At 39.9% G+C, this 10,376-nt stretch overlaps 1 protein-coding gene and 1 long non-coding RNA gene across 18 annotated transcripts; one reads left to right on the forward strand and one right to left on the reverse strand.

The window, feature by feature from the left end:
- Positions 1-29: 29 nt before the first annotated feature.
- Positions 30-5,050, reverse strand: LOC18041157 (protein ANTHESIS POMOTING FACTOR 1). 17 transcript variants are annotated; one of them, XR_002905189.1, is made up of 11 exons: positions 4,370-5,050; positions 4,026-4,185; positions 3,878-3,944; positions 3,706-3,805; positions 3,511-3,598; positions 3,283-3,420; positions 3,110-3,151; positions 2,692-2,741; positions 2,548-2,592; positions 1,624-2,434; positions 42-613 (listed from the first exon to the last, which is right to left on the reverse strand). XR_002905189.1 is itself a non-coding variant. In XM_024183030.1 (10 exons), exons 3-10 carry the CDS (start codon positions 3,904-3,906, stop codon positions 2,215-2,217), a joined length of 627 nt encoding a protein of 208 aa, XP_024038798.1. In that variant the 5' UTR covers positions 3,907-3,944; positions 4,026-4,185; positions 4,370-5,050; the 3' UTR covers positions 1,556-2,214. The 17 variants fall into 17 exon arrangements, 13 of the variants coding, with proteins under 13 accessions (XP_024038803.1, XP_024038798.1, XP_024038793.1 ...); XR_002905190.1 differs by lacking the exon at positions 42-613 and having other exon boundaries at positions 1,556-1,700; positions 1,809-2,434; XM_024183030.1 differs by lacking the exon at positions 42-613 and having other exon boundaries at positions 1,556-2,434; positions 3,706-3,720.
- A 3,589-nt stretch (positions 5,051-8,639) lies between these two features.
- On the forward strand, positions 8,640-10,094 carry LOC112098386. Its single transcript, XR_002905496.1, has 2 exons — positions 8,640-8,850; positions 9,892-10,094. It is a non-coding gene; the product is annotated as an uncharacterized LOC112098386 (long non-coding RNA).
- Positions 10,095-10,376: the final 282 nt, after the last annotated feature.

Here is a 10,376-nt window from a genome sequence, read left to right on the forward strand (position 1 = left end):
GGGAACATTCATATATTTTGCGGAATTTTCTCAGTTACTTTTTAAAATTACATGTACATGGATGATTGCTTGCTATTGTGAAAGGCGATATATTTAATTTGAAGAAAATTCCTTCTAGACCGGTAGCGTTGGTCGTAGTTGCCCTGTCGAAGAAGTGTTGTTAGCTCGAAACCTATTGCAAATGTCAATGCAAAATGGCTTGAATGTTTCGTTGTAGAGCTGACGACAAGCTTCTGAAAACAACGTGCCATATTGAAACACAACAACAATAATGGCAGTGCCAATCCATGTTGTGTACAAAATGAAATGGCCAATATTGGAACGTGGAATAAATGTGGAGACCAATGATATTGCCGAATTCGATCCTGAGACAATAGCAACAAGGCCCCAGAATTGGGAAGAATTTTCTAGATGAAGCCGAGACTTGAGGTCTGCTGAATGTGCATAACAGTATATGGCTGTGGCAATGAGAAAAGACAATACATTTATTGAGTGTGTTTCAAGCAAGGGCTTAGTTTTGCCTTGCACATTTGCACCCACAATGCCAATGAGAGCTGGAATCAGATATCCAAAAATGCTGGGATATGACATCGAGCAGAAGAGATTTCGCCCACTGCAAAATCATTAAAATGATTAAATCATCTTTTGTATATCCCATTTTTTGAAAAAAAAAAATTAAAATTGAAAAGTTCTTTTATTAATTTCCTCTCAGTTTGTCTATCAATTTTTTTTTTCTTTTGATTGAAGCAATTCTCCTCTAAAAATTTGAGGGAACACTTTTCATCTGCACCCAAATGTTTCATCAAAATTTTATTGTATACACACTTGTTTCAATAGCTATCACGGCTCACCCATTTATGTTAAATATTTTTTTTTGCCGTTAATTTTGACATCTTTGACATTGAAAGACAGTTTTGCCCTTACTTAAAATTTTTAAGTGTAAAATCACCAAAAAAAACTACAACACTAGTTTCAAATTCCAATTGACGTGTGTGAATATTAAAATTTCTTAAAGGTTAAAGAAAAAAAGTAAAAATATTTTGTTATGGGAATCAAAATATCCCCCTGTACCATCATCCATAATCGTCCATCCATGATAGCAATTTAATAAACTTGAAAAAGCTAGAAATCCAATCCCAGTGCATCAAACAGCCAATTTTCTTCATAAAGTTTAGCTTTTGCTTTTAAAAATTCTAACTCTTGAGACCCTAAATAAACCCATATTCAAAGTTACATGTTTCCATATAACGAAAATCTTCAATTTACCCTTTTAAAATTTTGAAAACATTAATTTACTTCTATTTATCAGTCAAAAGATTAAAATAAATGGAGACACGTTGATGATAAACTTTTTAACTTCAAAGTGGTATTTGATAAATATAAATAAATTGAAAATTATCATTTTTTAGTGGGAATAAGTTACGAAGAGAAAGAAAGAAAACAGAAAACAAATCTCTTCTATAGCAGTCTTAACAAAATTTTCAGCAGGGACTTGAACCAATTTTTTCACGGAAATTTAATTAGCAGAACAAAAACGCTTTGAAGTGGACTGCACATATATATATATATACTCAAGAATAAATATACAACTGGAGTCAATAACGGTAAATAAAATGAACGTACACAGAAGGGTTTGGATTTGGATGATGAAGAATGCACTGACAGCTTTGCATTTGCATGCATATATATCTCAGCAAACCCTGGATTGAGTTCTTTTTCTCTCGGTAAATAAGGTAGGGAACAGCAAACCCGATCAATTTTCAAAAAAGAAAAAACAAAACTTATGCCCTGTCTTTTTCAATTCTTACCGAGTGTTGAAAATGACTGCGTTATGCCCTGTCTTTTTCAATTCTTACCGAGTGTTGAAAATGACTGCGTTATGCCCTGTCTTTTTCAATTCCTACCGAGTGTTGAAAATGACTGCGTTATCCCCTGTCTTTTTCAATTCATGTACCCCTAGCTGTACATGTAAGAAGAAATGCTCTTCCGAATAACATATTGATACCAGATCAACTGTTGTTTCTTCAGAACTTGTTAGGAAAGGTTACTAGCAGTAAAGTTAGATGAATATACATACTGCTATGAAATTTGAACAGCTCCTTACATAATTGGTGTAACTTCTTATACAAACAAGTTCCCTTCCCGGCAATAGATATCAATATTCAGATACTCAAGAAATTATAAGGGTGTTGAATGTGTTGTTTTTGGCCCTTACTAGTTGCTCGCGTCCAAGTCAAGCGAAAAGTATGCACCCAAGTACTTACTGTTTTTATAATAAAACTCAGAAACTTCACTTCCTCCCAACGTAAGCTCCCAGTTTAGACAGATCAGGATTCCAAAATGATAGCTCAGATGATCCGATACAAACATGAGACTTCCAGGGGCCCATGTTATGACAGGAGGCTCTGTATGAAAACTCATCCAACTTGCAACCCTGACAAGAAAAATAAACAAAAACAAACAATGTTTATATAATAACAATACCAACGTCAAAAGAATATAGTATGTGGATATAGAACTCATTATGTAAATTGGTGCTCAAGGTACTTGCTCAAATGTAGAATCAAAACCATTGTTGGTTTGCCCAGAAGACTGTGAATACTATGACTGGGTCAGTGTAGGGGAAATAACATCCCTTTGAATTCTAAGCATTCAAAAGGCACGAGAATCAAGGAATTTTGCTTATCAAACCTCTTTCCTGCTCCTTGCACTCCAAGCATATACACTACCATCACCAGAACCTTCCAAAACCAAGAAAGTAAAATTAGTACAGAGAGTGCAACTAATGAGAGGTGCTTGGCCACACTAGGTTGCTTCCGCATGTGTGGGTGCACTCACTATGTCAGCATTTCATTGATTTATTTTCATTAACAAGCAAGTCAATGGAAAAAGAGAACATAAATTCATTGCAATGAACTCTGTGGAAACAAGCTTGATGCCCAACATTTCAAGTCGTGTATTTCAAATACCAACAAGGTGGTAACAAATTTGAGAATTATACACAGCACAAGTGCAAGAACCTTAATATAAAATATCAAAGCAGCCAAAAGCAAATATTAATAAATTATCCAAGTCACTGTGCCCTAAGAACTGAAAGGAGAAACTCTACCTGGCTGAAAGATGCCTCCAATGTGGAATTGTGAGAAACTGGCTTCGCATTATAAATGGATAAATAAAAACAACAGCAAACAGAAGCTCATTAACAGAGATTCCAATGTATAGAGGGATATATATGTACAATATGTTACATTTGGGAGATGAAGAAAGAAAAAGTAAACTCACAAGTGTGCCTTGGAATGAGTAGAGCACATGAATATGTCCTTCCAGAGTGGTCAGAAGCATAAGTCTCCCATCATTGCTGAGCTTTACCTCATTAGCATCTGATACATCTCCACCATCAGAGAAGATGTCGAAAGGACCCTAAGAGTATTCAAATTTTACAAAATTAGTGCATGATAAAAGTACTACGACAAATAAACTTCCAAGATATTCTTAAATATTAATTTTAACCTCATACTTGCGAGCATCAAACAATCTTATGTATCCTCCAAAGGCAACTGCAAAGGCACGCCCTTGATCATTGTATGCTGTAGCAGGCCTTCCTTGAACATGCAAGAGACCCGATTTGCCAACAGAGATCATAAATACAATTGAAAATGGGGGAAAAAACAGTTTGAATGTGACCATGCATGGCATGATATCCACCTGGCATTTCTCAGCCTGTTGATCCCAGAGCAGAACAGTTCAATCAACAGAACCAGAGATAAAGCAATCTTTGGAGGAGCACAGGCTAAGTGAAACAACCCTAGAAGCAGTAAAACATATATATAGATAATAATGATTACAAAACATTTACAAGAATCAGCGAATTACAAACCTGTCATGATGACCTTTGAAGTAATGCATGAACTTGTTATCGTGCAAAGAAAGAAGCCGTAGAGATTCTGAATAAATGAACATATCAAATAAGTGCCTAGTAAAGCAATCCACCAACATGCAAAACATAAATATTCCGATAAACATACCATCCCAACCATTCTTGAGGAATATATGAAATGTAAGCTAGGGATTGCCAAGAAAAAAACTTTGATCAATTTCCAGCTGAGAATATTTATGCCAACTCTTGCCGCAATCACATCTGCAATAGTTCCCACTGTTGGATACACTGCCTTATAAACAGCAATTCTGACCAAAAAAAAAAAACAGGGGTTAAAGTTATAAGTACAATCAATTAGGTGGTAGCCATGCAACATGAATGTGCTTGGTTTGCTGCCTAATAGCTATGCATACATATATATATATAGGCATTCATCAATATCGAATTATTTTTAACATTCAAATAAGTTAGAAAAAACATAGAAAAACTTACCAGGCACATGGCGCCATCCCACTGGCTAACCCATAAAAGAAGCCATCGACGACCACCGGAACACCAGCGTTTCCAGCAGCAGTTGATGCTACATGGCTAATGTGTACAAACACATGTTCATCTCTCAATATCAGTGTATGCAACAAGTGAAAAGATATATAAATTAGATTGAAAGCACAAGTAAGTAAACATGAATGAATACCTTACCTGCCATATTCAACAGCATCAAAGGGCGAAAGAAAGTCGACAGAAGTGTTAAGAATATATGAAATGTATATTCTTGAGGAAATTACAACAATTTCCTCTCAATTTCACAATTATTTGCGCTTGAATGAGCTTTGATCATTAATTTATCCATGCATGAAGTTATAGTAGATATGAAATTACGTGGACAAAAAATTATTTTTTTACCTTTTTTTACAGGATTCTTTTTGAGAAGCCACTTTCTATTTTACATTGCGATGCCACTTTCCTTAATACATTATACTTGATCTTTGTTTTAATAGAGCTCATTTGTTTGCCGGTAGGAATGTTCAAGCCTGAATCTGACCCGATAAAAAAAACTTGAAGCTAGACTCTAAAAAAATCCGAACATTTTATAGTTAGGATCGGGTTGGGCTTGATCCGAATCGGATCGACATTGAGTCGAGCCCAACCCGACCCTACTGAAATAATTTTCATATTATTTTAATAATAAACTATTTTTTAATATTTTATTTTATATTCATATTATTTTAATATTTTCTTTCATACATGCACCTTAATTCAATAATTTAGACAACTAAAATTTGTCAATATTTTATAATTTTATGACCGCATCCCAAATTCATTCATGTTATTTTTTTATTTTTTATTTTTATAACCATTTCTTACCGTTCACTATAAGTACTGAAATATTTTATAATATATTAATGATTTTATTGAAATCACTTATTTTTAATTTATTGAAATTATTTATTCATATATAATATACAATAAAAAAACGAGGAATGAGATGGAGATGAAAATTCCTCATCCCAGAGTGGGGAATGGGGATAAAATTTTTAATGAGTGGAGATTAAATTCCTATTTGGTTTCTATCCATTCTTGAGGTGTAGTAACTCTCTCAACATTCCAAGTATAACCCTTTTGACACAGTTCGCTTTCTATTTCAAAGTTCATACATTTTCAAAATTATGAAACTAAAATCAGCCAGAACCAATTTTTTTTCCTTTTCAACTTCGATTAAAATTTCACTATAATTTAAATAAAATAAATTAAAAATTAAAAATCCAGCCCAAAAAACTATTGCTGCAATACTGAGTGGCAAAACTTAATTGCTATCGTTACCGCAAAATTCAACACCCAACAACCAACTGAAAACAAATCCACACGAAATGCGACATCAAATGAAAGGAACAAGAAGTTCAAATCAAAACCGATAAAACCTTTATTAGAGAGAAGAAAGAAGGCTTCGTTGTAGAAAGAGAATGCGCGCGATCGAAGGCTGTGCTGTATAGAAATAAAACAGCGATCGAAGAAAGCGTCTTCGCTATCGTTGTATAGAGAGAACAGAGCGATCGAAGACTGTGTCTTCACGATGGGAGGCTGTGTTGAACAGAACGATCAAAGACAGCGTCTTCAAGAGAGAGCATAGAGCGATCGAAGACTGCGTATTCACGATCAGAGGCTGTGTTGAACAGAAGGATTGAATGCTGTGCTGTATAGAGAGATCGAGGAGTAGAGAGAAGATACCGGCGAATACGCAGGAGCAAAGGCTCTGAATTTATAGGGGAGGGATTAGCGCAACTTGACGGCCGTTATGACCGTAAATGCCTCTGTTAGATTTAACGGAGAAGTCACGGGGTTACCCGATGGTCATCAGCATCTGGGAATCTCATCAGTTTAATTAGTTAAAAAGAATTAACCAACCACTCGGCTCAGCCCGATGGTCATCAGCATCTGGGAATCTCATCAGTTCGAACCCCCACAATACTATTGTGGGGGTATTTCACCTTCTCTCTTACTTATAAGTGAGGAGTAGACATCCCTCAAATATTTGTGAGGGTTAAAATCTGGGCAGAACTTCATTAACATTGATGTAAGTTGGTCCTAGTAATTGTCTGATTTGTACATATCAGTTATAGTCTCATTTAATATGAGTTGTAATCTGAACAATAGTCTCATGTAATTAAAAAAAAAAAAAGTTAAAAAGAATTAACCTTTGCTTCAGATCAAACGATTCACAGTTAACCTTGAACATCAAACATGCAGGCTAAACTATCAACTCATACACATTGATTTTTTTTTTCCCGTGACATTAACGTCAATGGTTCAATATATAAGTCTAAATTCATAAAATATTAATATAGTTTAGGGGTCTATTCATAAAATATTAATATAGTTTAGGGGTCTATCAAACCAACAGCATGGTTGATGTGTTTACTGAATAAACATTTAACACCAAAACAAGCTAGATCTACCCCAAACTATATGGCGGATTGGAAGTTTTTGAATTACCAGTTTTACTGATAAAAAAGATGATGATAAGTTAGGATTCTAAGGCTCTTTTATACTAAATCATAAAACATAAATTTACCGAATTACGTAACCCGAATTATGATGTCTTAATAAAGTTGTAATTGCAAAACAAGCCAGAACTTAAATCCAAGTCTAAAGAAAAAAAACCAAAGATCTGAAAAGAATTTTAAAAATTAGAAATGAAAACTTCAAATAATGAAATGATACCCAGAGCAAATGAAATTGGAGATGATAACCATAGCGTTAGCAACGCGTCGTTAAATTGTCATAACTCGAAACCACATTATTCGTTCATACACGATACCTTTGGATTGAAGATCCAAAATAATAATTTTTTTTAAAAGTAATGAAAACCAAAATTACAAGTATTCTACTTGTTTGGGAGGGATACTGTTTGGGACAAATGCGTCGAAGGGACCAGGAATGACGAGCAGACATCTGATGGCGGAGTTCTGCGAACCGATGTGTTCCGTTAAAGCCTAGCGCGTGGAAGAACAGGATCAGAAACATCCTGCTCGTCCACGATGTTGTCGTCCGCGAGGCCAATTCCTATAAAAGGCATGAGGCCATTCCGGCTAGAGATCGAGAGGCGAGGAGACCCGGTCGACGGCAGTTGGCAAGACGTGCTCTCCAGCACGAGAATCTAGGCACAACAGCCACGCTTTCCCCAGAACCGCGACGTAACACGCAAGATCTCACAGAGCCATGACAGCCACACTTTCCCCAGAACCGTGGCGTAACACGCAAGGTCTCACAGAGCCGTGGCAGCCACGCTTTCCCCTGAACCGTGGCGTAACACGCTAGATCCCATGTGTTGATGCGAGATTCCGGTTCTCCTCGTTCTACGATCAGGATCTCTGCTCGATCAACTTCGTCACTACCAGGAGGTCTCCTCGCCAGGCTTCTTCTCCGGAGGTCCCTGCGTACACAGATAAGTCAGAGTACGCCGGTTGTTTTCCCGGCGCAAACCCTCCGACGCTCAAGTCAGATATGAAGGTTCGGGAAAAGCTTGCCACAGGTCTTATGGCGTTTCTTGTGGTTTTCTCCCCTTTTCTCAAGAATGCCAACCCTTTTACCTTCGTTGGCTACCTTTTTATAGGCTTCCTCTGAATCTCAGTCTTCCGCTCTTTTCGAGACGGTATGGGACTTCAACTGCTGCGTTATGGGCAAAACATGGGATCTAGCGTGTTACGCCACGGTTCAGGGGAAAGCGTGGCTGCCACGGCTCTGTGAGACCTTGCGTGTTACGCCACGGTTCTGGGGAAAGTGTGGCTGTCATGGCTCTGTGAGATCTTGCGTGTTACGTCGCGGTTCTGGGGAAAGCGTGGCTGTTGTGCCTAGATTCTCGTGCTGGAGAGCACGTCTTGCCAACTGCCGTCGACCGGGTCTCCTCGCCTCTCGATCTCTAGCCGGAATGGCCTCATGCCTTTTATAGGAATTGGCCTCGCGGACGACAACATCGTGGACGAGCAGGATGTTTCTGATCCTGTTCTTCCACGCGCTAGGCTTTAACGGAACACATCGGTTCGCAGAACTCCGCCATCAGATGTCTGCTCGTCATTCCTGGTCCCTTCGACGCATTTGTCCCAAACAGTATCCCTCCCAAACACCGGTCCCCCAGTTTCTGGTGTTGGGTAATGTAGTGGACCAGCAGTAGAAACTCGATAGTACTCGCTCGCGTGGGTTTGGAAAAGGCTGCCAGGAGTCATGTCGCATTTAATTGCGGACGAGGTGACGTGGCAGAAATCCCCCCCCTCCATTTGAATTTCAAACCGACGGTTACGGGATTCTCGGAATATGCGTCATTAAATGCTGGCAGCCCAAGAGTTTGCTTCTCAGTAAGGAAACCCAAAATCTTCAAACACGAACTCGTCATTTTCTCCATTCTTGTCTCTCCGGCGAATGAACCTCGGCGCCAAAGCTGTCATCCCTGTCTCTCTCTGACCGAGTCCCTGCTTCAGGTATTTCTTCTATTTTTTTCGGTATTGGTTAGTTGTAGGTAATTTCCTTTCTCTCTGCTTTGCTTGAGGTTGTAGTTGGCGGTGGTGTTTTGGTTAGAACTTAGGATATGTCGAAGGGTAAGGAGAAGGTCGTTGAGGTTGGTGACGACGAACTAGGTTTTTTGCCTAGTCTGCCCGCTGATTTTGCTTTTGATCCCGGGATCCCCTTAGAGCCCATTAGGTCTAGTGTTGGTACTAGCGCTAGGAGGATGTCTCCCCAAACAACCTCCTCGAGCGACAGTAGCGATGAAGAAGGATCTTCTGGATCGGAGAACACCTTGAGTGAGGGTCAAGGGGATGATTCTGGTGAGGCGTCCCCATCAGGAGCATCACGACCAGAAGAACGGGGTACAGTAGGAGGTAGAGCCTTGTCGCGTGATTATGCCATCGATTACATGTCGTGTACGACCACGTTTGACGAGCTCAATGACCTCCGACTTAGGTATAGTATTCCTGGTGAGATACCTCTTAAGATCCCAGGAAAGAAGGATACACCTAGCCGGCCTCCCAGGGGATACGTTACCCTGTATCTGGAGAGCTTTAAGTATGGGCTGAGGTGTCCCTTGCAGCCTTACTTTGCCCGGATACTTAACGGGCTAAATCTGGCTCCTGGTCAGCTGAACCCCAACGGGTGGAGAGTGCTCTCTGGTCTGTTCATATTGTGGGACAGATGTTGCCAAAGCGAGCCCACGGTTGATGAGGTGAAGCACCTGTACCAGCTGAAGAGCAGCCCTAAAGATGCCGGCTGGTACTACTTCCAATCTGGTACCAAGAGCAGGAAACCCATAACTGATCTTCCAACTGGTGGTGGTGGGACTTGGAAGAGGAAATTCTTTTTTGCTGGGGGTCCCTGGGGTCAAGTTGCACAAATAGACGGGAAGGATTGTCGCGTCCCACCCCGTTTCACGGTCCCAGGTTGCCTGCTCGCTTTAGATGTCTTGTATCCATAATTGTTCCTGCTGTATTGGTTTGTCTCTAACCAAGTGTCTGTTTGTGCTGTAGTTTCCTGGGGTGTTCACTTCCCGCTCCGACCTGGTCTGCTTAAACGGGTCGAGGCTGTATTGGCCAATTCCTGCTCGAGCCGAGAACTGCTATCTACATACAACTTCCTCGAGTCTCGGTTGATACTTCCTGGCCATAAGATGGAGGACGCAGTGATTGGAGCTCTGACCAGGAAACGCTCTCGGCCTCCAACAACCGATAGGGACCAGGACAAAGATGCTCCCGCTGCGAAGCGAAAGAACATCGTGCAGCAGGTTCCTTCCTTGCAGGCTCTCCCTCCTGCCTCTGCTAAAGTCGGGGAATCCAGTAGAGCGGCCACTGATCCTGCTTCCTCTTCTCCACCTGTTGTGCCTCGGTCTCGCTTACCCGACAGCCGACCAGAACACCTGGTTCCCTATCTCAATGAGTTGTCTAAACTCGTGAGCAAGAAGGACCTGGAGGGCTTTGACGGTTGTACCCTGGGCGAGCTGGTGGGAGCCATGCAG

Source organism: Citrus clementina, unplaced genomic scaffold (genome assembly GCF_000493195.1).
Source record: "Citrus clementina cultivar Clemenules unplaced genomic scaffold, Citrus_clementina_v1.0 scaffold_5, whole genome shotgun sequence".
In the NCBI taxonomy this organism is placed as follows: domain Eukaryota; kingdom Viridiplantae; phylum Streptophyta; class Magnoliopsida; order Sapindales; family Rutaceae; genus Citrus; species Citrus x clementina.